The 25627-nt window shown below is 35.3% G+C and overlaps 1 protein-coding gene across 2 annotated transcripts in view; it reads left to right on the top strand.

The window, feature by feature from the left end:
* PTEN (phosphatase and tensin homolog) overlaps positions 1-25627 on the top strand; it is a 101282-nt gene that overhangs the window by 36087 nt on the left and 39568 nt on the right. The window contains exons 3-5 of one of the 2 annotated variants that reach the window (XM_012467566.3): positions 17466-17510; positions 23424-23467; positions 25383-25621. In XM_012467566.3, coding sequence (XP_012322989.3) covers positions 17466-17510; positions 23424-23467; positions 25383-25621 — 328 coding nt within the window. The remainder of the gene's footprint in view (positions 1-17465; positions 17511-23423; positions 23468-25382; positions 25622-25627) is intronic. The other variant, XM_021671730.2, reaches the window with a different exon arrangement.

Raw genomic sequence — 25627 nt, 5'->3', positions numbered from 1 at the left:
TGAATAATATTCCATTGTATATGCACATCACATTTTGTTTATCCATTTATTCATCAATGGACACTTGGGTTCTACCTTTGGCTGTTGTGAATATGGGTATATAAATCCCTGTTTGAGTATCTGCTTTCATTTTTTTTTGGATATGTACCTCGAGGTGAGATTGCTGGATTGAATGGTAATTCTACGTTTAAATTTTTGAGAAACCACCTTACTGTTTGGTACAGTGGCTACCCAATTTTACATTAACACCAGCAATACACTAGGGTTCCGAATTTGCCACATCCTTACCATCACATGTTTTTGGTTTTTTGTGTTTTTTTTGTTTTTTATAATAGCCATCCTAATGAGTATGAAGTCTCACTGTGGTTTTAATTTGCAATTCCCTAATGATTAGCGATATTGAACATTTGCACATGCTTATTGGTCATTTGTATATCAGCTATGGAGCAATGATGTCTCTTCAAGCCTTTTGCTTATTTATGAATTGGGTAGTTTGGGATTTTTAAATTGTGTTTTAGAAGTTCTTTGTATTCTCTGGCCGGGTATGGTGCCTCACACCTGTAATCCCAGCACTTTGGGAGGCCACAGGCGGTAGATCACGAGGTCAGAAGTTCGAGACCAGCCTGGCCAGTATGGTGAAACCCCATCTCTACTAAAAATACAAAAATTAGCCAGGGGTGGTAGCGCACACCTGTAGTTCCACCTACTTGGGAGGCTGAGGCAGGAGAATTGCTAGAACCCAGGAGGCAGAGGTTGCAGTGAGCCGAGATTGAGATTGCACCACTGCACTCCAGCCTGGGCGACAGAACGAGATTCTGTCGCAAAGAAAAAAAAAAAGAAGTTGTTTGTGTATTCTGAATATTAAGACCTTATTGAATATGTGATTTGCAGATATTTTCTCCCATAAAGAATGGGTTGCTTTTCGCTGTATTGATTATTTCCTTTGCTATGCAGGAACTATTTAGCTTGAAAAGTCCAACTTGTCTGTTTTCTTTTGTGGCCTGCACCTTTGGGGTCACATTCAAGAAATACTTGCCGAATTCATACCATAATACTTCCTCCCATGTTTTCTCCTAAGGGTTTTATAGTTTTAGCTTTTACATTTAGGTGTTTGATCCATTTTGAGTTAATTTTTGTATATGATGTTAGGTAAGAGTCTAGCTTCACACTTTCACATGTGAATATCTAATTTTGCCAGCATTATTTGTTGAAAAGACTGTCTTTTTCCCCATTGAATAGTCTTGGCACTTTTGTTGAAAATTATTTGACAATAGATGCAAGGGTTTATTTTTAGGCTCTCTTGACCATACTATTGGACCAGGAAGTATGTGTCTTTCAACTTGTGTTTTTATTTATTTATTTATTTATTTATTTATTTATTTATTTATTTATTTTTGAGACACCGTCTGGCTCTGTTGCCCAGACTGGAATGCAGTGGCATGATCTCAGCTCACTGCAACTTCCACCTCTGAGGTTCAGCAATCCTCCCACCTCAGTCTCCTGAGTAGCTGGGACTATAGGCCCATACCACCATGCTCAGCTAATTTTTGTATTTCTTGTGTTGATGGGGTTTTGCCATATTGCCCAGGCTGGTCTCGAACTCCTGAGCTCAAGCATTCTGCCCTCTTCAGTAATATGCCCTCTTCAGTATAATGCCCAAAGATTATAGGCATGAGCCACCACGTCCATACTTCTTATATTTCAGGATAACTTTGGCCCTTGAGGGACCTTTATGAGTTTTAGGATGGATTTTTTTTTTAACTTTTAAGTTTAGGGGTACATGTGCAGTTTTGTTACATAGGTAAATTTGTGTCATGGTGGTTTATTGTACAAATTATTTCATCACCCAGGTATTAAACCTAGTACCCATTAGTTATTTTTCCTGAGCTCTCCTCCTCCCATCTGGATTTTTTTTTAAATTTCTGCAATAAACATTGTTGGGATTTTTGTAGGGATTGCATTAATCTGTAGATTGCATTGGATAGTATTGACATCTGAACAGTATTAAGTCTTTTAACCCATGAACACCAGATGTCTTTCCATTCGTTTATGTATTCTTTCATTTCTTTCAGCAATGTTTTGTAATTTTCAGTTTACAAGTATTTTACCTCCTTGGCTAAGTTAATTCCTAAGTATTTTATTCATTTTGATGCTCTTATAAATCTGTTTTCTTAATTTCCTTTTCTAAATGTTCATTCTTAGGGTATAGAAACACAACTGATTTTTTACACATTAAATTTGTGTCCTGTTTCTTCATGAATTTATTTTTTTTGTGTGTTTGAAATCCTTGAGGTTTTCTCCATGTAAGATTATATCATCTGCAAACAGAGATTTTACTTGTTCCTTTCCAATTTGAGATGATTTTTATTCTTAATTGCTTTCTAATACATTCAATACTATGTTGAATAGAAGTAGTGAAAGAAGGCATCCTGTTTTGTTTCTGACCTTAGAAGAAAATCAATTTTTTGCCATTGAATATCATCTTAGCTACGTGATTTTTTTTATTCCCCAGACAGAGTTTTGCTGTGTCGCCCAGGCTGGAGTGCAGTGGTACAATCTCGGTTCACTGCACCCTCCTCCTACCCCCCGGATTCAAGTGATTCCCCTGATTCAGCCTCCTGAGTAGCTGTGATTACAGGCGTCCGATACTATGCCCAGCTAATTTTTGTATTTTTAATAGAGATGGGGTTTCACCACGTTGGCTAGGCTGGTCTCAAACTCTTGGCCTCAAGTGATTCACCTGCCTTGGCCTCCCAAAGTGCTGGGATCATAGCGAGCCACTGCACCCAACCACTGGTATTTTCATATATGGCTTTCATTATGTTGTGGTAATTTCTTTTTATTCTTAGTTGATTGAGTATTTTTATCATAAAATGGTGCTGTTTTTTTCAAATGTTTTTTTCTGTGCCAATTGAGATGACTATATGATTTGTTTTCTTCTATTAACATTGTATATCATACTGTTTTTCATATATGGAACCATTTTTGCAGAATAAGTTTTACTTGGTCTTCATGTATAATCCATTTAATAAATGTAGAATTCAGTTTGTTGGCACTGTGTTGAGGATTTTATATCAACATTCATAAAGGCTGCCGGTCTGTAGTTTTCTTTTGTAATGTCTTTGTCTGACTTTGCTATCAGGGTGATGCTGGCCTCATTGAATGTGTTAGGAAGTGTTTCCTCGTCCATTTTTGGAAAAACTTTGGGAAAAAATGGTGTTTAAATGTTTGATAGAATTCACAGATGAAAAAATCAAATCTAGGACTTTTTCTGGAATTTATTATTATTGATTCAGTCTTGTTACTAGTTACAGGTCTATTCAGATTTTTTTGTGATTCGGTCTTGGTACATTTTGTGCTTCTCAGTATTTCTCCATTTAATCTAGATTATCTAATTTGTTGGCATACAATTTTTCACAGTACACAGTACTGTCTTATCTTTTTTTAACTTCCGTACAATTGGTACTAATGTCCCCATTTTTATTTCAGATTTTAGTATTTTGAATCTTCTTTTTCTTAATGTAGGTAAAGCTTTGTTAATATTTAAAATTTTTTCAAAGAACCAGCTTTTGATTTCATTGATTTTTCTCTTTTATTTTTCTGTTCTCTTACTTATATCTTCTTTAAGCTTTGTTATTTCCTTCATCCTGCTAGCTTTGGGTTTATTAGTTTGTTCTTTTTCTACTTTCTTAACATGTGAATTTGGATTATTGATTTGAGATCTTTTTCAGTGTAAATGTGTACAACCATAAATTTCCCTCTTAGGACTGCTTTTGCTGTTCTATAATTTTTGGCATGTTGTATTTTTTTTGTTTGGTTTTCATTTATTTCTAAGTATTTTCTAAGTTCCCTTCTGATTTCTTTTGTGTTTAACAATGTATTTTTAAATTTCCACAGTTGGTTAATTTTCTACTTTTTCTTCAGTTATTGATTTTATTCGTTTTTAATGTCATCCTGTTGTGATAAGAGGAGATACTTTATTTGATTCCTTTTTTTTTTTTCTTTCTTTCTTTTTTTTTTTTTTGAGAGTCTTGCTCTGTCACCTAGGCTGGAGGGTAGTGGTGCAATCTTGGCTTACTACAACATCCACCTCCTGGGTTCAAGTGATTCTTCTGGTCTCAGCCTCCCGAGTAGCTGGGATTATAGGCACAAACCACCACACCCAGCTAAGTTTTGTATTTTTAGTAGAGATGGGGTTTTGCCACATTGGCCAGGCTAGTCTTGAACTCCTGACCTCAAGTGATCCACCCACCTCGGCCTCCCAAAGTGCTGGGATTATAGGAGTGAATCATGCCTGGCCCAAATCCTCTATTTTCTTACCTGTCTTCTGACTGGGTGTTTTTGTCCATTATTGAAAGTAGGATGTTGAAGTGTCCAACTGTTATGTACTGTCTATTTACCTTCAATTCTGTCAATTTTTGCTTCATATAATTGGGTGGTCTCTTATGAGGTGTGTAAATGTTTTTGATTATTATGTCTTCTTATATTGACATTTGTTGATATGTAGTATCTTTTTGTCTCAACCTTTTTTTGATTTAGTTTATTTTGTCTAATATGTGGCTACCTGCACTCTCTTTTAGTTATTAGTTGTTTAGAATATCTTTTTACATTCTGTATTTGTGTCTTGGGATCTAAAATGAGTCCCTTGTAGATAGCGTACACAATCTCTTGTAGATTGTGGGGTTTTTTTTTTTTTAACACATTCTGTCAAATTCTGCCTTTTAATTGAAGAGTTTAATTATTGGTAAGTAATTATTGGTAAAGTAATTATTTAACTTCTGCCATTTTGCTATTTATTTTCTATATGCCATACTTTTTGTCCCTCATTTCGTGCTTTATTGGCATTTGTGTTTAGTTGATATTTTGTAGTGAAGTGTTTTAATTTTCTTGTTATTTCCTTTTGTTTATATTCTATGGCTATTTTGTGTGTGTTGTGTGGTTGCCATTGGGGATTACATTTAATGCCCTAAAAGTTATAACACTGCGATTTCAATTTATACCAATTTACTTTCAATAGCATACAAAATTTCAGCTTCTATAAGATTCAGTCCCTGCTCCCTTTCAGTTATTGATGTCATAAAATTACATTTTCATGTATTGTGTGTCTAAAAGCATAGACTAGTAATTATTTTTTAATGTACTGGTATCTTATGTAGAAAACAAAAAGTAGAGTTATAAACCAATGTGACGAAATGCTAGCTTTGGTTATTGCTCATGTATTTATCATTTCTCAGGATCTTTATTTTGTAATACAGCTTCAAGTTACTGTGTAGTCTCTTTATTTCAAGATGAGGGACTCACTTCAGCATTTCTTACAGGACAAGTCTAGTGATAATGAACTCTCTCAGTTGATAATCTGAAAATGTCTTAATTTCTTCATTTTTAAGGACATTTTTGCTGGACATAGTAGTCTTGGTTGACAAGTATTTTTGTTTGTTTCCTTTCAGGATTTTAAATATATCATCCCACTACCTTCTGTTCTCTAAGAGTTCTGATGAGAAATCTGCTGAAATTGAGGATCCCTTTGTTCGTTACAATTTGCTTCTCTCATTCCATGTTCAAGATTGCCTTTGTTGATAGTTTAATTATAATCTGTATCAGTGTGGATCTCTTGAATTTTTCTTACTTGGAATTAATTGACCTTCTTGAATACTTATATTAATGTCTCATCAAATTTGGGAAGTTTTTGATTACTGTTTTTTCACATAATCTCTCTTGCCCCTTTTCTCTCTTTTTATGCTGGGATTCCCAGAGTGTGTGCGTGTTGGTCCACTTGATGATGTTCCACAGGGCTCTTAGGCTGTTGTCTTCAATTTTCCTTCAGTTTTTTTTTCTGTGCTTCAGACACATGGTATTTTCAATTGTCCTACCTTCCAAGTTTACTGATTCTTCTGCCTGCTCAGTTGGCTTTTGAATTCAGTTTTTGTACTTTTCAGCTCTAGCATTTATTTTTTGATTTTTTTATGTTTTCTATCTCTTAATTGTTATTTCCATTTCATTTCTTGACATTATCCATATCTTCCTTTAGCTTTTTGAGCACCTTTCAATATTTGTGTTAAAGTCTATGTCTAGTACATGTCTACCATCTGATCTTCTCAGGGACAGTTTCTGTTAATTAATTTCTTTCCATTTGAATTGCCTATACTTAATGTTTTGTTTGGGGTGGTTTGTGTCCCCCCCCGTCCCCCACCATGCCTTGTGATTTTTTGTTGTTGTTATTGTCAAAAACTAGAATGTGAATCTTGAAGAATGATAACTTTGTAAATCAGATTTTTCTCTTTTCTTTAGGATTTGCTCTTTTGTTTGTTTTTTAATTTGTTGTAGAGTATTTCTATGCTGGGTGTAATCTTAAGATCTCAGCCTGTATTTTTCCCTGGGCATGTGTAGTGACTTTCTCAATTGCCCTGTGTATGCAGTTCCTTTGCAGTATTAATCTTCCTTAAATGTTTGGCTGCTAAAAGGCAAAAAAAGAAAAAAATAAAATCAAAGGGGTGAAATAGCTCTGGCCTTTAAATCTGGAAATTTTTTCAGCCAGTGGTGGTTGAACAGTGATAGTCTGCCTGTGGCTGTACATTTTGATCAGAAGCAGCAATTAGGAATCAGAACACAGATTCCTGATATTTGGAGGGCAAGGTCCTCATTGCCAACCTTGACTCTTTACAAACTGGGTGTAGGGTGCACCAGGAACATGCGCATGGCTGCCTGCTGTGGGGGTGAGTGATGGGTAGCCATAGCTGCACAAAGAGCTGAAATGGACTCAAACTAACTGTGATTTACCATTTAAGCCTTTCCTTAGAAATTGAAAGCCTGAATAGACTCCAGAGTTCCAGAATTACAGATTCTCCTTACAATTGTGTAGGTGAGGAGATGGGTTCCTGGTACTATTGTTCTGCCATCTTTCTTTGACTAATTTTTTTTTTTTTTGAGATGGAGACTCACTCTGTTGCCCGCCCAGGCTAGAGTGTAGTGGCGTGATCTTGGCCCCCTGCAACCTCTGCCTCCTGGGTTCAAGCCATTCTCCTGCCTCAACCTCCACAGTAGCTGGGATTACAGGCATGCACCACCATGCCTGGCTAATTTTTTGTATTTTTAGTAGAGACAGGGTTTCACCATGTTGGCCTTGTGGTTCTTGAACTCCTGACCTCAGGTGATCCACCTGCCTTGGCCTCCCAAAAGTGCCAGGATTACAGGTGTGAGCCACCACGCCCTGCTCTTTGACTAATTTTTATTCCAAACTTTTTCTTTTAACATTATTTGAAAGGTATATGTTCTTGTATTATTTTGTCAAAAGTAATTTTAAAATATATTCTTGAAGCTTATTTAGATCTGTTTCATTGGAACTATGAAGAAAGTAAAGGATTTAAAAAATAAAATTTAAAAAATTTTTTTCTCACTCTGCTTATGGGTGCATCTCGTTCTAGCCCTTTGCAAGTGTCAGGGAGTGTAACCTGCAGGAGACATCAAGGCTTTGGGCCTGCATGGTCTGAGTGCTACCCTGTGAGTTTCAGAAGGTGCAGCAGCCTGTACACCTGCAAGCCATCTCTGCTGGGGCAGGTCCCTAGGGTTCTCGCCTACCTGGGTAATAAGCCTGGGGCAAGCCTGCTATGCTCTTCCTTCCCTAATCCCTCAGGGTGGGATAGAGAGCACAGTGGCCTCTGGGAGGTGGAAGCTGGTCTAGAATAATAATCAAAGCTGCCAGTTCTTAATCCCCAAGATCTCCAGTTTTCACAAGGACATACTGAGACCTGTGCTTACAACAACCCCCTACCATATACCCTTGAGTAGTCCCCCATTCTGGTGCTTGTTTTTTTTTTTTTTCTGCCCTCTTTCCTTGTCCAGGTAAGAGGTGTGCCCATAAGGGATATTTTGCACCATGTGAAGCTTTTTAAAAAGAGGCTTATTGAGGTATAATTTACACACAATAAAGTACAAAAAATTAATAAAGACTATGTTTTCAAATCTGTGAGTCATTAATGAGTTTAGATTTTTATATGTTGAAATTATTTGAAGTAAGGTATGTTTATATTAGGAAGATTTGTAGTCTAGATCATCCAAGTTTTGGGAGTATTGCCTCTTTGTTTTTGTTTACTACTTTTTTAGTCTCTATTTTCCAAGTATCTATAGGCAAATTTTCCCATTTCCCTTTGGAAAGTGCTGTTTTCTTGCTTTTTTTCCGCCTTTCCATTGTGTCAGACTTACAAGGCAATCAGCCAACTGTGGGCATGAAATCCTTGGGAGGAAAGAGAAGGAAGTGGGAGGGGCAGCCATGGTGAATATTTCTCTAAGTAATATTCAAGTTCTTTGAGAGAACATAACCTCATCCCCTTTTTAAAATGTTGTAATATTTTCTTATAGTTTGTTCTCCTACAAGTCTCACAGTTGCTCACAGTGGTAGATAAGAAATCAAAAAGTTCAAATATTAAAGGGAGCACGCAAAAGAGAGTATGTGGTTTTACCAACCCTCACTCAAAACAAAATTATGGGAAAATGCTGTAAAAGAAACCAGAATTCTTGGTTGCAACTGATAGAAAGTGACTCTTAATTTACCTAATCAGAAAGGAATTAAAAAAAATATATTAGGTAGATCATAGCTTGAGAACAAGACTTGGAAGATAGGTGGAGGCTAAGGGAAGCAAGGCATGGCCACAAGGTTGCAACAGGAACAATCTGCCTGGACACTTGGTATGATAGGTACTGCCACTGGTGACTGTGCTCTTAACTCAGCTCTTCTGATGATCTCTGTGAATACTCTCTGACTCTCCTGTACCTGCCCTCACTAGGATTCAGTATCCACAGCAAAAAGACCTATAAATAGTTGGTTTCAGGCCTGTACATGTGATAATAGAAAGATGAGGAAAGAAATACCTGCTTTTAATGTCTTGAAATTATCTCCAAATTGGAATATTTCGATTGCTTAACAGGCTGAAGATGACAAATATCCCCTACAAATTTCTCCTGTTTTACCCTCTTCACAACTATATCTGTAATTTAAAGTTTCACATACTCATTTGAAAATCGTTTTCATTGTTTACCCACTTTTTAAAAACAGGAAATGGGAACATACAACTACTGTTCCGCACCTTTTAAAAAATTTATATCTTAGGAATCTTCCATATTGTTGTGGACATCTACCTACCTGATTCTTTTATTAGCTTCCTTTTATTTCATTTTATGATCGTGGAACTAGTATGGTCCATTGCTAGGTCCATCGAGTCTATGGTTTAAACTTGTGCCTTTAAAAATGGTATTTTTATATACTCGCTGACATGTTTAAGAATGCCTCTTCCTCCTACCTCCTCTAACTTTGGCAAACTGAATAGTTTCAAACTTTAACTTTTTACAGCTTGTTGGAAAAAATTGGTATCTTGTTATTTGATTGTGTTTTTTAAATTGTGAGGTTTAGCGACTTTTTGATGTATTGGTCTTAAGTACTTTTTGGGATGTGTGTGTATGTATATACTGACCCTACTTTCAACTTATTTTTCTTTTAGGTTGTTTATGTTTTCCTTAATGACTTTCAGGAAATCGGTTTTACTCTTTCTTCAGACAATTGTATAATGCTCTACCTCTCTTGTCATCTGAATTTTGTGACTACAAAATTCAGATGAAGCAATGATAGCATAAAGTGCTTGGTGGGTTATCCTTTGTTTTGCATTATTGATTGCTTATTAAGAAGTATTCTTTAGGCTCACGCCTGTAATCCCAGCACTCTGGGAGGCCGAGGCGGGCGGATCACGAGGTCAAGAGATCGAGACCATCCTGGCCAACATGGTGAAACCTCGTCTCTACTAAAAATACAAAAAATAGCTGGTCATGGTGGCACATGCCTGTGGTCCCAGCTACTCAGGAGACTGAGGTGGAAGAATCGCTTGAATCCAGGAGGTGGAGGTTGCAGTTAGCTGAGATTGCGCCACTGCACTCCAGCTTGGCGATAGAGCAAGACTCCATATCAAAAAAAAAAAAAAAAAGAAGTATTCTTTAAAAGTCACCTTGCTTAAATTAGCAAGTAGGAAGGGCTTTTAATACAGAGAAATGTCATGTATCCACTACTCCTGACTTACTGAATCATCTTCTCTTAGATAGAGAAGATAAAAGTGAAAAGGGAATTTAAGAATTCTGCCTTTTTGTTGTCTTTAGCATTATATTGCTGTTTAATGTGTGTGAGTCTAATTTCTTTTTTCTTTTTTAAGACAAAGTCTCACTCTGTTGCCCAGGCTGGAGTGCAGTGGCACAATCTTGGCTCACCGCAACCTCTGCCTCCCAAGTTCAAGCAGTTCTCTTGTCTCAGCCTCCCGAGTAGCTGGACTATGGGCATATGCCACCATATCCAGCTAATTTTTGCATTTTTAGTAGATACTGGATTTCACCATGTTGGCCAGCTGGTCTTGAACTCCCGACCTCAAGTGATCTGCCTGCTTCACTCTCCCAAATTGCTGGGATGACAGGGGTTAGCCATTGTGCCTGGCCTAATTTATTTATTCCTTTTGGTATGAACATTCTCCCCTCCTCCAGGCCTTTTGTTTTTACCATTTTCATGTTCCTTTATATATGCTGCATTTTGTTTCGTCTGTGATTATCTCCCCCCATCCTCTTTCTTGGCTGTTATAATATATATGTACCTTTTAAATCTGAGCTTTGAGGGTAAATTCACTGTAGCTGTGTTGGTTGGTTTCAGATAATTTTTGTATTTCCCCCTTTGTCTTTTTTAAACTAGAGTCATGTGTAGTTGTTTATACAGAATTTTAGTTTTTAAAACCGCGAGTCTTTCATTGTAGGTTGAGTTATGAATTCTTAGCCTGTTATTTAAATGAAGCTTTTGAAATCTGTTTTACTGATCTGTATCATATCTAACTACACCAGTATTTCCTTCCTTGTCTGACGTGAACTCTAAAATTATGTGAACACTTTCTCCCTGTTTCCTGGCATTTCCACTCAAATTGGTTCCTCATTCTTAGTTAGAAATATATCCAGAGTTGTAGTCTCTTTCTAATGTAATGACAGAAGCAAATTAAGCATTGCAAGAATTTATTAGAAAACTGCATTTAGTTGAAAATACTTTTAGTATATATTTTGACAGTCATGAAATCTTTAATTTTTACTGTACATTTTCTCTGTTCCAATTTTATGCTCTATTCTAGGGATGTAACTATTTCTACTACCTGACTAGGAAGCATGTGTACTGTATCCCAGTAGATTTTTTTTTTAATAGATAGATATCTTTTAGATATCTCGTATCCAGTGTAGGTAGCCACTAGCCACATGTAGCTATTTATGTTTAAATGTAAATTAAATAAAATAAATTTAGTCACCTATTTGTACTAGCTACATTTCACATGTTCAGTAGCTACATGTGGCTAGTGACTACTGTTTTAAGACAGCACAGATACAGAACATTTTCATTATTGCAAAAAGTTCTGTTAAACAGTGCTATTCTATACAGTGTCATTCTGCTTCTCATCCTAAAAAGTTCTAATTCCTGAAGATGATGTACTCCTTCCATTGCTGTCCTCTAGTATTAATCAAAATAAATTTGAGAGTTTTTAAAGGTAGGTTGCATTTTACATACTGCTATTTCTAAATCAGAGGCTATTACTTTTAAAAGTTAGCTTTATTGAGGTATAATTTATATGCAATAAAATCTACCCATTTTAAGTATACAGTTCAGTGACTATTGATACACACACACACACACACACCCTCATGTAAACACCACAACAACCAAGATTTAGAACACTCACTTTATAAAAAGTTTTCCTTATGCCCATTTGCAGTCTGTTCCCAAACTTGGTCTCAGGCAATCTCTGATCTGCTTTCTATCACTATAGATGCTTTACCTATACTAAGATTTCACATAAGTACAGTCGCATAGTATGTACTCCTTTTTGTGTTTGGCTTCTTTCTTTTAGCACAATATTTTTGAAATGTATCCCTGTCGTTGCTTGTATTAATAATTTTTTTTTTTATTGCTGAGTAATATCACATTGTATGGATATGACATTATTAGTGTGGTGGTTATTTGAGTTGTTTTCAGTTTGGGTCTGTTATGAACAAAGCTGCTATAAGGATTCATGTACAAGACTTTTGTGGACATATATTTTTGTTCCTGTTGGTTCAGTACCTTTAAGTAGAATTGTTGGGTCACATAATGTAGATAAATTGAACAGAATAGAGATTCCAGAAAAGCTTACATATTCATTTCTTGACAAAGGTACTGAGATTATTCACGGGAAAAGGATAATCTTTTTTAACAAATAATACTGGAACAACATTGAAAAGAAAGTGAACCTTGACTTTTATGTCTCATCATACACAAAAATTAATTTGGAATTGATTGTAGACCTAAATGTAAAGTAAAATCTAAAAATATAAAACTTCTAGATAAAAACATAGGAGAAAATCTTTGTAACTTTCTGCTTAAAGATTTCTTAAACAGTGCATATAAAATTAACCATATAAGAAAAAAATGGACAAATTCAACTTTGTCAACATTAAAAATTTCTGCTCTTTGAAAAATTCAATTAAGAAAATGAAAAGGCAAGCACAGTTTGGAGAAAATATTTGCAATGCGTATATCTGACAAAGAACTTGAGTGTATAATATATACATAAAGATGCTCTTACAACTTCATAATGAGAAGATAACCCCATAAAGAGAAGGGCAGGTTAGGTGTGGTGGCTCACGCCTGTAATCTTAGCACTTTTGAGGATTGCTTGAGCCCAGGAGATTGTGACCAACTTGGGCAACATGGTGAAACCCAGTCCCTACAGAATAAAAAAATACAACAGATTAGCTGGGTATGGTGGCATGTGCCTATGGTACCAGCTGTTTGGGAGTCTGAGGTGGGAGGATAGCCTAGGCCTGGGAGGCAGAGGATACAGCGAGCTGTGATCGCACCACTGCACCCTTGCCTTAGTGACACAGTGAGATCCTGTCTCAAAAAAAAAAAGAAGGCAAAAAATGTAAACAAATTTTACAAAAGAAGATATATAGATGGTCAATAAGGCATATGAAAAGATGTTGAAAGTCAGTCATCAGGAAAATGAAAATTTAAACAATGAGATATCATATATACTGGGATGGCTAAAAAAGGGCTTACAGGGATTGGCAAAGTCATAGATTAACTAGAACTCTTATGTATGTTGGTAAAAGCACAAAATGGTATAATTTCTTGGAAGAAATATTTGGCAGTTTTTAGTATTATTTTTGATAGCCTTCCAAATTTCTTCAGTTAGTTATAGGTTGGTTCTACCACTGTTTATTTCTTTGTTTGGAGGAGTCTCATTTTGTCACCCAGGCTGGAGTGCAGGGGCATGATCTCAGCTCACTGCAACCTCCTGCGTTCAAGCAGTTCTCCCTGCCTTAGCTTCCCCAGTAGCTGGGATTACACCATTCTTGCCATATTTTTGTATTTTTGGTAGAGACAGTTTTACTATGTTGGCCAGGCTTGTCTTGAATGCCTGACCTCAAGTGATCTGCCTGCCTTGGCCTCCCAAAGTGCTGGGATTATAGGTCTGAGTCCCTGTGCCTGGCCTGCCACTGTTTATTTCTTTTCCCTCCAGCTTTAACTATTTAGAGTAGATTTTCTTGAGTACTAGGAATCGCTATTTCTGAGCAAAATTATACAAAGCTGTTGTTTTGTTTTTTCTTTAACATGAGGCAGTGTAAGAGAAAGCAGTATTGTCACATAAAAGTTACAAACAAGAACGTTTTAAACAAGATAGTTACTTTCCTTGTATTGGATATGTGACAATTAATTTTAATAACCATCCTGAAGATGGTCAGGAGACAGTAGTTAAGACTTGAAATGTTTGGGGCTTGCCTATGTTAATGGGGTAAGGCAGGGATGATTTATGTGTAATTTATGTATTAGCAACAGCAGTAACAGCTGTAGTTATACTAGGGTTCTAAGAGCAAATGTTGATTAAACATGAATGCAGCAGGGGTGTTATGGTTTGGCTCTGTGTCCCCACCCAAGTCTCTTGTTGAGTTGTGATCCTCAGTGTTCAAGGAGGGGTTGGTAGGAGGTGATTGGATAATGGGGGTGGTTTGTGATGGTTTTAGCACTGTCTCCCTAGTGCTGTCTCATGCAAGGAGTTCTCTTGAGATCTGCTTGTTTATAAATGTGTAGCACCTCCCCCCTTTTCTCTCTCTCTTTTTCCTTCTCCTACCACAGAGACATGCTTGCTTTCCCTTGGCCTTCTGCCATGATTATAAGTTTCCTGAGGCCTCCAATTAAACCTTGCTTCTTATAAATTACCCAGTCTCAGGTAATTCTTTATAGCAGTGTGAGAATAGACTAATACAAGGGGAAATATATATGGTTACAAATAGTGAATTAGCCATGGAAAAAAAAAAGCAAATAAATAATTATTTTGCTTTTTCAGATGCTAATTTTTCTTTTTCATTTATTTTAGGATTGGTGGGAGCTGTCCAATGTCCTTAGGCTGTTTTCCAAATGAGATACTAAAAGCTAGTTCTCCACTGGGTTTCTCAGGCTGCTAGAAGCATTCATTATTATGGTTGTCAAAACTTGGAGTTTTGTTGCCACTGTGCCCACAGTAGTGTTTGTTACATAACAGGTGCTTGATAAATATTTGCTAAATGAATTTTTGGAAAATACAGTCTGTCACACCTTTCTTCTGCAGTATACAATCTTCTGTTGAGATCATCTAATAGTTTTTTTCCTCAGATATTGTACTTTTGAGGCTTTGAATTTCTGTCTTTTGTATTTTCTATGTCTTTGCAGAGACTTTCCATCTTTCACTCGTTGTAATCATTTTTCTTTACGTCTCTGTACATATTTATAGTAACTGTTTTAAAATCTTTGCTAATTCAAACATCTGGTTCATCTTGGAGTCTGATTCTATTGCCTGCTCTTTTTTCTTTGTAATAGGTTACGTTTTTCTGCTTTGCCTGTCTAGTAAATTTTAATCGTATGTTCAAATGTTGTAGGGAGTTTGGATTGTTACTTCCTTTAAGGGTGCTGAGTTTCATTTTGTCAGGCATTTGAATTAACAGTAGATCTAGTATTGTCAGGTTTGGTTCTCTTTGTTAAGGCAGGCCTATTTCAGATTTGTCTTTTGTCCTAGGGCATGGTTTTTACTTTAAGGTTGCCCTTTCTGGTGTCTCAGCTAAGTATCTGAGTGTTCCAGGAGGTCGCTTCCACTCTGCCTGGGCCAGAACTCCCAGCTTCTCCAAGTATTATATTACATTACCTCTGGTATCATCTCCATTATGCTTTCAGATCCTGTGCTTAGACAGGCCAGCTCCCAGCCAAATACCTAATATGAAATCCATACAAATTTAGGCCCTTGCTCCATAAACTCCAGCGGCCTGAGCAGTCTAATCTCTTCCTGTTTACCTCAGTGAAATCTGTGTTCCACTTGAGTTCCATTTCATTCTGCATCAGAAAAGAGCCACCATGATGAAAGCAAGGGGCACTATGTTTCTTTGTTCTTAAGGATCATAGCCTATCTGCAACAACTGTAGTGTGATATAAAAATATATAATTTCTATTGGTGACAGTTAAAAATACTGCTTGTACTACTTGGTAATAAAGTTTTTCAGATTCAAGTTCATATACTCTCTTTCTTCACCTCACCACACATGTATTTTCAGAGGTCCTACTCATCCTTCTTCCTGCCAATAGTTATAACTCCTGCCAGTAGTTACATTATAATTTTGGTTATATCAATATTGACTTTTTATGAGATTATAACTAGATAAATGCCATTCATAGTTAAGTGATATAGCATTTTATGATTTTTTTCCTGCATGTTTTGTTTTTCTTGGACTTACAGTTGTCTCTCTCTCTCTTTTTTTTTTTATTACTAGTTTTCAGTGTTCTTAGCTTTAATTCATAAACTTGGTTACCCCTAATTGTGTAAGTCTCTCAACATGTTTAAGCACGTTTGGCATTATATCAATTTTATCTTTTCCAGGTGTCTTCTGATCTTTCCCAGTCTGGGTTAATTGTTCTGCTTGGCTTGCTATATGGCTGTCTACTTAAGATGTCCCTTCACTATCATTCTAGGGATTCTCTTTTCCTCTCTTGTGAGTTAGATTCTTCAGTTCTTGAAAATTGTCATCTTTCATGATTTCCCACTCTTGTTTTGGCAGAGCACATCTTTAGTAACTTCCTGACAAAGTGTATGGGAAGCAAAATTACTTGAGATTTTGCTTATTTTAAAATGCCTTTATTATATAGTCACACTTGATTTATAGTCTGTCTTCGTATGGAGTTCTAGACCGAGAAATTTTCTCTCAAAATCAGAAAGTTTCGCCCAGTTGTTTTTTAACTGCTAGTATTGCTGTTAAAAAGGGTAATGTCATTTTGATTCCACATTATTTTTATGAAACCTGTTTCTTCTCAGGCAGCTTTTAGAGTCTGCTATTTCTTTGGTGTTCAGAAATTTCATAAGATATGTATGCTTCTACTATTTTCATCTGTTTTGCCATGTACTCGTGTACTCTTCCAGTTTGAAAACACCCATCGTTCAGTTTTGAGTATTTTTCCTGAGTTATAGCTTTGGTTTCTTTTCAGTGTTCCCTGATTCTGGAACTCCTAACATATATTGAACATCCTGAACTCTTAATTTTTATTTAGTCTTCTGATTTTCATTTGTCTTTTTATTCTACACGTTCTTTCAATTCCTCAGCCTTATGCTCTTCTAGCCCTTCTTTTGCCTACCTTATGGGGTTGAGGATTAAATGATTTATATATCTGAGGTGCTTAGAATATGCCTGGCATACAGTAAGTGCTTGTATTAGCTGTAATTGTTATTGTTTACTTTCATAACTGTCTTGAGGAAGGGGTCTTTGGTCTTGATTCTTTGATTTCTTGGCTGTACATGACCTTGGGTTAGTTCTGTAATCTGTTTGAGACCTACCTCCCTCTTCTGTAAAATGTTAATAAGCTCTATCTCTCAGATGTTTGTGAGGGTGGAATGAGAATATATATGTGAAAATGTTTAATACCTTTATACAGAGTTAATAGTTAACACATGGCTCTTTCAAATATCAAAAGTTTTTAGTTTGAAGGGAAAATGATGTCTGAATTTTTAGGATTATTTTCAGGAGTGCTTGATTATGACTGTCTTGCAAATCTGTCTGAGCTAGGTATACTTGCACTAAATGCTAATGCTTTTAAAGAAGTTTTGTTTTAATACTCAGTCTCTTTATGTTAGGTTGAAGATAGAAGATTATGAAAATAATCATTCTGTGAAAAGCTCTGGCTTTACTTCAGATTGTATAAATCTGTGTAATGTAATAATTATTTAAGAATGACATGATTACTCTAAACCCATGGAAGGGATATTTGTTTGGATTATTTATTTTCATTTAAATGGTATTTGAGATTAGGGAAAAAGAGAATCTTTTGGTTTTTCTCAATAGTATTAATGTAATTTCAAATGTTAGCTCATTTTTGTTAATGGTGGCTTTTTGTTTGTTTGTTTTGTTTTAAGGTTTTTGGATTCAAAGCATAAAAACCATTACAAGATATACAATCTGTAAGTATGTTTTCTTATTTGTATGCTTGCAAATATCGTCTAAAACAACTATTAAGTGAAAGTTATTTCCTTCTTAGAGTGAGGTAAAGTTAAAGATATATTTTAACAGAATTGTATTCCTAAACCAATTAATTCAAGAAGTCCGAGAGCATGGTTAGATCATTTAGAAAGTGTAGTGATGAGGTAAAACAATGTTGGCACAGATTCATGTTACTTGATCTGCTTTAAATGACTTGGCATCTAGCCCATCTTTGAGTCCATAACCGTGTGGTAATTTTTAAGTGTAATTCACAGCGGAGCTTCTGTTAAAGCACTAATAGCATCTTCCATGGAGGTATACTTTAGAGTGAATATAATTTTGTGTATTCTGTGTCTCTAGAGCAATTGACTGAAAAAGCTATTAGGGCATTCTCTAACTGTATATAACATAAGTTATTTAAAATTGCTGAATTAGGTGGTTTGTCTTGTCTAGGACAGAGTTTTAAGGACTGCCCACCTGATTGATAGAACTAGTTGACTCTTTATCTTTTCCTTTTTGTTTTTCTTTTGACTTTGGGAGTAGAGATGTGAAAAGGTAAAAAGGAAGGAAGGAAGAAACTGCTTTAACAATTTTTGCCCATAAAGACTGTTTTTCCTTCTCAAAATACGGACTATTTTCTGATTTTTAAAAATCAGCACATAAAAGATGTTATTTTTCTACCTGACTTTTATCTTTCCCATGTGATATCTGTAAATTATAGATAGGAAAAAATTTTGATGTAAAGTTTTACACACTAATTCACTGTTATAATTTGTCTATAGAGTTTATCAAACGTAAGAACAAGATTCACTCTGCCTTCAGTGGGCATTAAATGTTTACTAAAAAGAAAGTTTCTCTGCCATGTTGTCTTGTGGGGTGTTGCTTTTTTATCTGTAATTTAGTGATCTTTCTATTGTGATAAAATGTCAGAAGTACTGAGAGCGGAGTGGACATTGATATTATTACTTTCAGTGAATTTTCACTGATGTTTCTCAGGTTCACAAATGAACAAATGTTTCTTAAGTCTGTATCACTTATTAGATATCACAAAACATGTTGGGGGGGGATGCGTACAGAGGTGAATTGGATGTAGCTCCAGTTCTCAAGTAGCTTACATTCTAACGTAACAGGTAGATGAGGCATTACAGAAGAAGTAACTCTTGTATAGAAGGTTGCAATGAAGAGAACATTGGAAATAGTAATTGTACCTTATAGGGAAGGTTTCATAAAGGAAGGCATGTTTGAGCTGGGGTGAAAAGAACCAGTAAGGGTTGACTTTCAAGCCTAGGAGAGGAGGGGAAGTGGCATTGCAGGTCAAAGGAATGGCATTGTAAGAAGTTTGTTGGCATAAAAGTGTGTAGAATATGGCAGCTAATTCATTATAATCAGATTGTGGTGTGTGTATGTTGGGGTGGGAGAGAATTGCAGTGGCAATAGGCAACAAGATAAAGTAAAAGGTTTTATGGAAACTTAATGAGCCCAACTTGCATGTGATCTAAGCATTTAGGGATCTTTTCCTGATAGACCTCTCCTACAAAGAGCCTTGTTGGAGATACCATAGTGTTTCTTTGGAGGAAAATAAAAACCACAAAGCTTTGTACTTTTTGTACAGTTGGATGCAGAATTTAAGTAATAAAAAAGGACAAGAACTTTCAAAAGCTAGAAGCCCTAAACTGAGTCACTTCAGGCTTAGACTATCAGAATTTAGAGAGTCTCAGAATGGTGGTTGAAGGACACTGAAGACAAATTCTGCCTTTTTCAATATCTAGCTTAACATATTCAAAGAAAGGGAAGGAAATTCTTTTCATTCCTGTGTGTAGTGACTTCCTGCTTCCAGAACTTAGGACTTTGGCTGTACTGTCAGTATTGTAGGTCACTTACATTATTATGGTTAAAGTTGGCGTTGGAGAGAGCCTAGGAACCTGACTGCCTGCTTGTTTTTGTATTTCCAAACGTTGGATTCCCAAGTTAATGAAGTCTCTTGATTAGTTGAGGGTAGCTTTTAATGCTTACATTTTAACGCCCCTTTCCCACGTGAAATCATAGACTTTCAGAACTGGAAAGTACCTGAAAGAGATCATTTAGTCCAACCTTCTCATTTTACAGATGGGGAATCTGAGGCCTAGAGAAGTTAAGTGAGTTGAACAAGGTCACACAGGCACATATGGTAGCAGACCATCCACTGTTTACGCCAATATTCCCTTTATGTTTTGCTTTTTTGCTTGTTCGTTTTAACCTCTCCGAATTTTACTGACTTCAGAAATTTCTAGAATTACTAAGTTATAGCATGTTCTGAGTTCTAATGTCACTTTCCAACTTTACCCTTTTTCTACCCCTGTTTATGTTTCTGATTCTGGGTAAGTGAGTCTGGCAAGCAGCAGGTGTTCTATTTTATTTCTTTTATTTTTAGGATAGTTATTACATGAGATATATATGTCCTTGCAAACACACATAATTTGAAGATCTTAAAATATTTGCACTAGGCATACCCACATTTAATAGTATGTTAAACATTTTATAGCAAAAATATGATATACATGGGTGAAGAGTTCTCAATATGGATTTTCTGATAATTGTATCTGTATCTCTGTTTTCTTCAGACATTCATAACATTAAGGAAATTCAGGTGTACTGATACTCAGTTGAATTAATCAGTTTGTTTTGTGCAAGTATATTTTATTTTTGTTCCTTGCTGTATAATCTGGTAGAGATGGGGAAGGGGAGGTAGTGAATAAAGAGATGTGTACTTCTTGCCTTTGAGGAATTTAAGTGTTCACTGTATACTAATTTTTAAAAGGTATTTACTGTACTTCACTGTATATTTTATTTGACATTATCATTTTGTGGTAAACCTTTAGCTGTTACTAATATTTATCTATTAAGTTTTCTTTTGTAAGATAGTGATAGCTTCATTGAAGAGAGTAAAGAAGAGACCTGCCCACCTTGCTGATTCTATGGCAACTCTCACTTCTCTGGAAGCTTTTCCCGTTAATCTTACTCCTTTCTTCAGTTTCTGCCTTTTGCTTCATAAAAACTCATTCTTTAAATGCTTATTCATTTCTCTTGTCTCATATAAGCCAATATGAGGTAATGATATCTTTTGAGTTTTAGTTATAAGGACATATAAATGGTTAAATTTAAATGGTTAAACCCCATTTGCCATTTGTGTATCTTTAATTTTAGTTTGTTGAGAGACTTATCACTACCAAACCACAAAGAATTTAAAAGAAACTGTGGGTGGGTGGTAGGTGGAAGGAGGGCATGTATCAGAGATTTTGATTAAGAAGAAAGTCTTCATCCTTATCCTACCAGCTCCTTCCTTGAACACATTTATCATTACCAGTTTTGCTCCCATATTTCCTATGCTTACCTGTGAAGATTTTCATAACTATTTTCATGCTTTTTACTGTCACTGTTGGTTCTATTTTTACTGCTCTTATAGGGATGCTGGCTTTGACTAAAATTCGTTATTGTTTTTGTATTTAAAACTTTGTTTTTTTTTTAAATTATAAGTAGAATTATGGAACAGTAGTGGAAGAAGTTTGACTTTTGTGATCAGATACTGAGCTTGAGTTCTGACTCTTTCATTTATATACTGTTATTTGGGGCAAGTTTTTAAATGCTCTTCTAAATCTTAGCTTTCTCATATATAAAATGAAGATAATATTGACAATTATCACATGGTTTTGAGGATGAAACAAAAAAAGTAGAAACTCTTTGTAAGGTGTGTTTATCTAGTTAACACTTAGTAGTTATTATTTTCACTTTCTGTCCATGTAGTCCTCTTAACAGTAATATTTGAGAACCATTTTATTAAGGCAATCTTAAGGAGTGTCCATCAAAGCACATCTTCTAGGATCCTGAGAAAGTAGGAGAAGTTTAGAACTGAAGCTGCACAAAACTAAAGGTTATTTTCTGTTTCTTAGATTCTGTTTCCTAGTCCTACATCTCTGATTCCTTATAAAATACTCCATTATGAATTCTTCACTACTGACAATTTCTCCTCTTTTTTCTGTACTAAAGAAAGTGTAAAACGTGACTATCTTCTTTATCAGTCCTCTTCTTTTTCCTGTTTTTCATATCAGTGGGTATGAAATTATTAGCAAGGATGCATATATGTGCATATGTCATTACTAAATGCATTTTCTTTCTAGCAAAACTCAGTATACTAAATTATACTAAAAAGGAAAAGCTTGTTTTACTTTGAGTGGTAGTTTGAAAGTTGTTTTATTTCAGGTGTGACCAGTTAGAAACCAATGGATTGCATTAACTAATTTATAATTAGTTAAACCTTCATGTTAATTTGGTTTTGAAATACTTTTTTTTTTTTTTTTGAGATGGAGTTTCACTCTTGTTGCCCAGGCTGGAGTACAATAGTGTGATCTCGCCTCAATGCAACCTCTGCCTCCTGGGTTCAAGCGATTCTCCTGTCTCAGCCTCCTGAGTAGCTGGGATGACAGGCATCTGCCACCACACCTGGCTAATTTTGTATTTTTTACTAGAGACGGGGTTTCTCCATGTTGGTCAGGCTGGTCTCGAACTCCCGACCTCAGGTGATCCACCCTCCTTGGCCTCCCAAAGTGCTGGGATTACAGGTGTGAGCCACCACGCCTGGTCTGAAATTCTTTAAAGTGGAGAAACTATATAGATGTTTTTCAGGGTTTCTAAATGTATAATACAGGTCCACAATCACTTTTATCTGAAACTCTTGGGGCCAGGTATGTTTCAATATTCAGAGATTTTAATTTTCAAAAAGGTAACACAGATGTATATACTTTTACATAAACACCCCAGTAGGGTGGGGTGGTCAATACCTGAAATGAAATGTTTAACTCTTCACTCTTTAATCTTTAAGTGTATTAAAGATTATGTAGTCTTACAACTCTCCCAGATCAGGATTTGCTGCAGTTGAGTTTGCCATAAAACTTAAGAGAAAATGTTACTTTTGAGATTTTGGAATTGCAGGTTAAGGAGCTCTGGGCCTTTATTTGTTTTAAAATGCTAAGGTTTTATTTTAAATATATATTTTTAAATTTCTTTTGCATAGTAGTTGGAGTTACCGAGATACTGCTGACCACAACTGATATATAAGATCTCTTTCTGAGCCTTTTCTTGATTGTAAACATGGTCTGTTAATTATTAGGAAGCCATACATACTAACATATCACTACTATTAAGACAGATATTAGCATACTCTAGTAATGACAAGTCAACATTTTACTGTTCTGTATTGATTTTACTTATTCTTTCATTACTCTCATACTGTAATTAAAACTTGCAACCTGAGAGACTGATGAAAAAGATGACCATTGGCTTTTCAACAAGGAGAAATGTCTGGTTTAAAGAAAAATTAGCATTGTATCCAAGTAGATTAATTGACATCATTCAGTTTTTCTTTCCTGTCCTTATGCTTTTATTATTTTAAACATATATGTTTTTGAAGAACAGTTTGAGAATTATGTATGCTTAACTATAAAGTACAGATCCTATTGAAAGTAGTCAGATACTATTGAAACTGTTTATAGGTACTTATAAAATAAAAAAAAAAATTCCAATAGCATGCAAAATTTTCATAGAGAACATTTGAAGGCATGAAAGCACCTGAATTTGCAGTACTGTATATTAGTGGCATCACAAGTTTTGTGAGCAAATGTATTACCCCAAATTTCATACACTTAATCTTTTAAGCTTTGGTTTTATATTATGAAATGAGAGTGATAACAGTATCTACTTAATATAATTCTTGTTATTACATGAAATAATTAATGTTAAGCATGGCATAATTAATACATGACACATTATAAAGATTCAGGCAATGTTTTTTAAATATTAATACTTTTTTTCTTCCTAAGTGCAAAAGATAACTTTATATCACTTTTAAACTTTCCTTTCAGTTGTGCTGAAAGACATTATGACACCGCCAAATTTAATTGCAGAGGTAGGTATAAATGCACTATGTTGTATAACTTAAACCCAATAGACAGTATCTTACTGTCATAACAATAGTGAATCATCTAGATTACTGAGTGAGATACATATTTATCTTAAGAATGATCTTTAAAAATTTGAAAAGATAAATTTAATTTTGCTGTCGTGTTTTAGGGAAAAAGTATTGCATAAAGCTATTAATATTTTCAGGAAGACTAAAGTGCAGATAGGCCAAGAATTATGAAAATTCCTAGACTGAAAATAGTATAAGGAGATACTGTTTAAGGCAGTTGGTCTAATAATAAGCAACTGTAGGGAGAAAGCAGAACTCTTAACTCTTCTGTGTTGCAGAATGGCATAAAAAGTCAGAAGGATATAACAAATGTTAATAGGAGGAGCCTGATAGATGAGTGGAGGGAGCTGCTTTAAATGAATTCTACTCCAGGCATAAGTGAACTCTCAGAGCCCACAAAAACATTCACTTGTATTTGTGAAATACAACTGAGTTCTCTCATGGCTTGACACTGAGAGAACTGAAGAGTTGAGAAGCTTGGCAGATGCTGCTGTGATAGTCAAAAAGAGAAAGTGGGTGCCATGAGGGTGCTGATTGATATATTTGCTGTTGATCCCTCCTGAAAATCTAGAATGGACATTCAGACAGTTGGTTTGAAAATTCTAAATCAGTAGTGATTGAGATTTAGTATAGATAGTTCACTAAGATTTTTTTTGTTTTTGTTTTGGTGGATTTAGGCTGTTGTTTACTAGGCAAAGCAGGCTTTAGCTCAGGTTTATCTTGCTTTAAATAGACATCTAACAGATTTTCCTGGAGGTTTTTCTGTACTGCAGGGAAAATGAAGTTAGGGAGATGACTAAGTGAAAGCTGTCCTGATGACTTCCTATAATGACAGTCATTGTCTACCAGAAGAGCTCTCCTTTCACACCAAAGGACTTAATTGATTGTATCCTGTACCACAATATGAGTGACTTGACTGGAGATATAAGACATCCTTCTCATATATTTAGATGACACAGGATAGTACATTGAATATCAGTCAGGGTTTTTAAGGATCTTTAATAGAGTGGAACTAAGGTAGATACTACTAAGAACAATTAATAGTGATATATCGTAGTCCTGTTTCTAAACGAGTTTTTTAAAAACCTCAGCTCTGACTATTGAAAAGTATTGGACTCTTAATAATTCATGTGACAAGACCTGAAACTTTGATAACAATTATATACATTTTGTAAGTAATTTCTTTGGTATATGCCTTCACATATCTCTGATATGTAACCTATGCTACCAGTCCATTTAGTGTAAATTCCTAGAATGTATTCTCCTGCATAAAATGGAGGAAAATAACACTTGGCTTTCCTAATGATTACATGTGTATATAACACTAACATTTACGAGATCACCATTTACAAGACCACCTTTAAATAACACACTTAGCATTTTTATTTTTTGAAATGTAATATGCAGTTTTTTCCATAGTTTATCCTATTAGTAATCTGTTCTATCTTTGGACTATGTTTTGTGATGATGAAATAAATACTATAAATAGTATTATTCCTTTTGCATTGAGAGTCCTGACAAAATGTCCATATGTCATTTCATTTTAGGTTTAGCTCTACCTCTAATATGTGACCTATGCTACTAGTCCATAGAGTGTAAATTCACAGAATGTATCCTCCTGAATAAAATGGGGGAAAATAATACTTGGTTTCCCTAATGATTATATTTAAAGTTAACGAGAGACTATTTTCTATTTAAAAATTAGTTAAGCAATATGTTATTTTTCTCTGGAATCCAGTGTTTCTTTTAAACACTTGTTAAGTTTGTATGCAACATTTCTAAAGTTAACCTACTTGTAATTAAAAATTCAGAGGATTTGTTTTCTTATTCTGAGGTTATTTTTTTACCACAGTTGCACAATATCCTTTTGAAGACCATAACCCACCACAGCTAGAACTTATCAAACCCTTTTGCGAAGATCTTGACCAATGGCTAAGTGAAGATGACAATCATGTTGCAGCAATTCACTGTAAAGCTGGAAAGGGACGAACTGGTGTAATGATTTGTGCATATTTATTACATCGGGGCAAATTTTTAAAGGCACAAGAGGCCCTAGATTTCTATGGGGAAGTAAGGACCAGAGACAAAAAGGTAAGT

Source organism: Aotus nancymaae, unplaced genomic scaffold (assembly GCF_030222135.1).
Source record: "Aotus nancymaae isolate 86718 unplaced genomic scaffold, 86718_ANA_hifiasm-v0.15.2.pri h1tg000010l, whole genome shotgun sequence".
Taxonomy (NCBI): Eukaryota; Metazoa; Chordata; class Mammalia; order Primates; family Aotidae; genus Aotus; species Aotus nancymaae.
The sequence above is the reverse complement of the archived record's forward strand: the minus strand, read 5'-3'. Positions and strand labels throughout refer to the sequence as shown.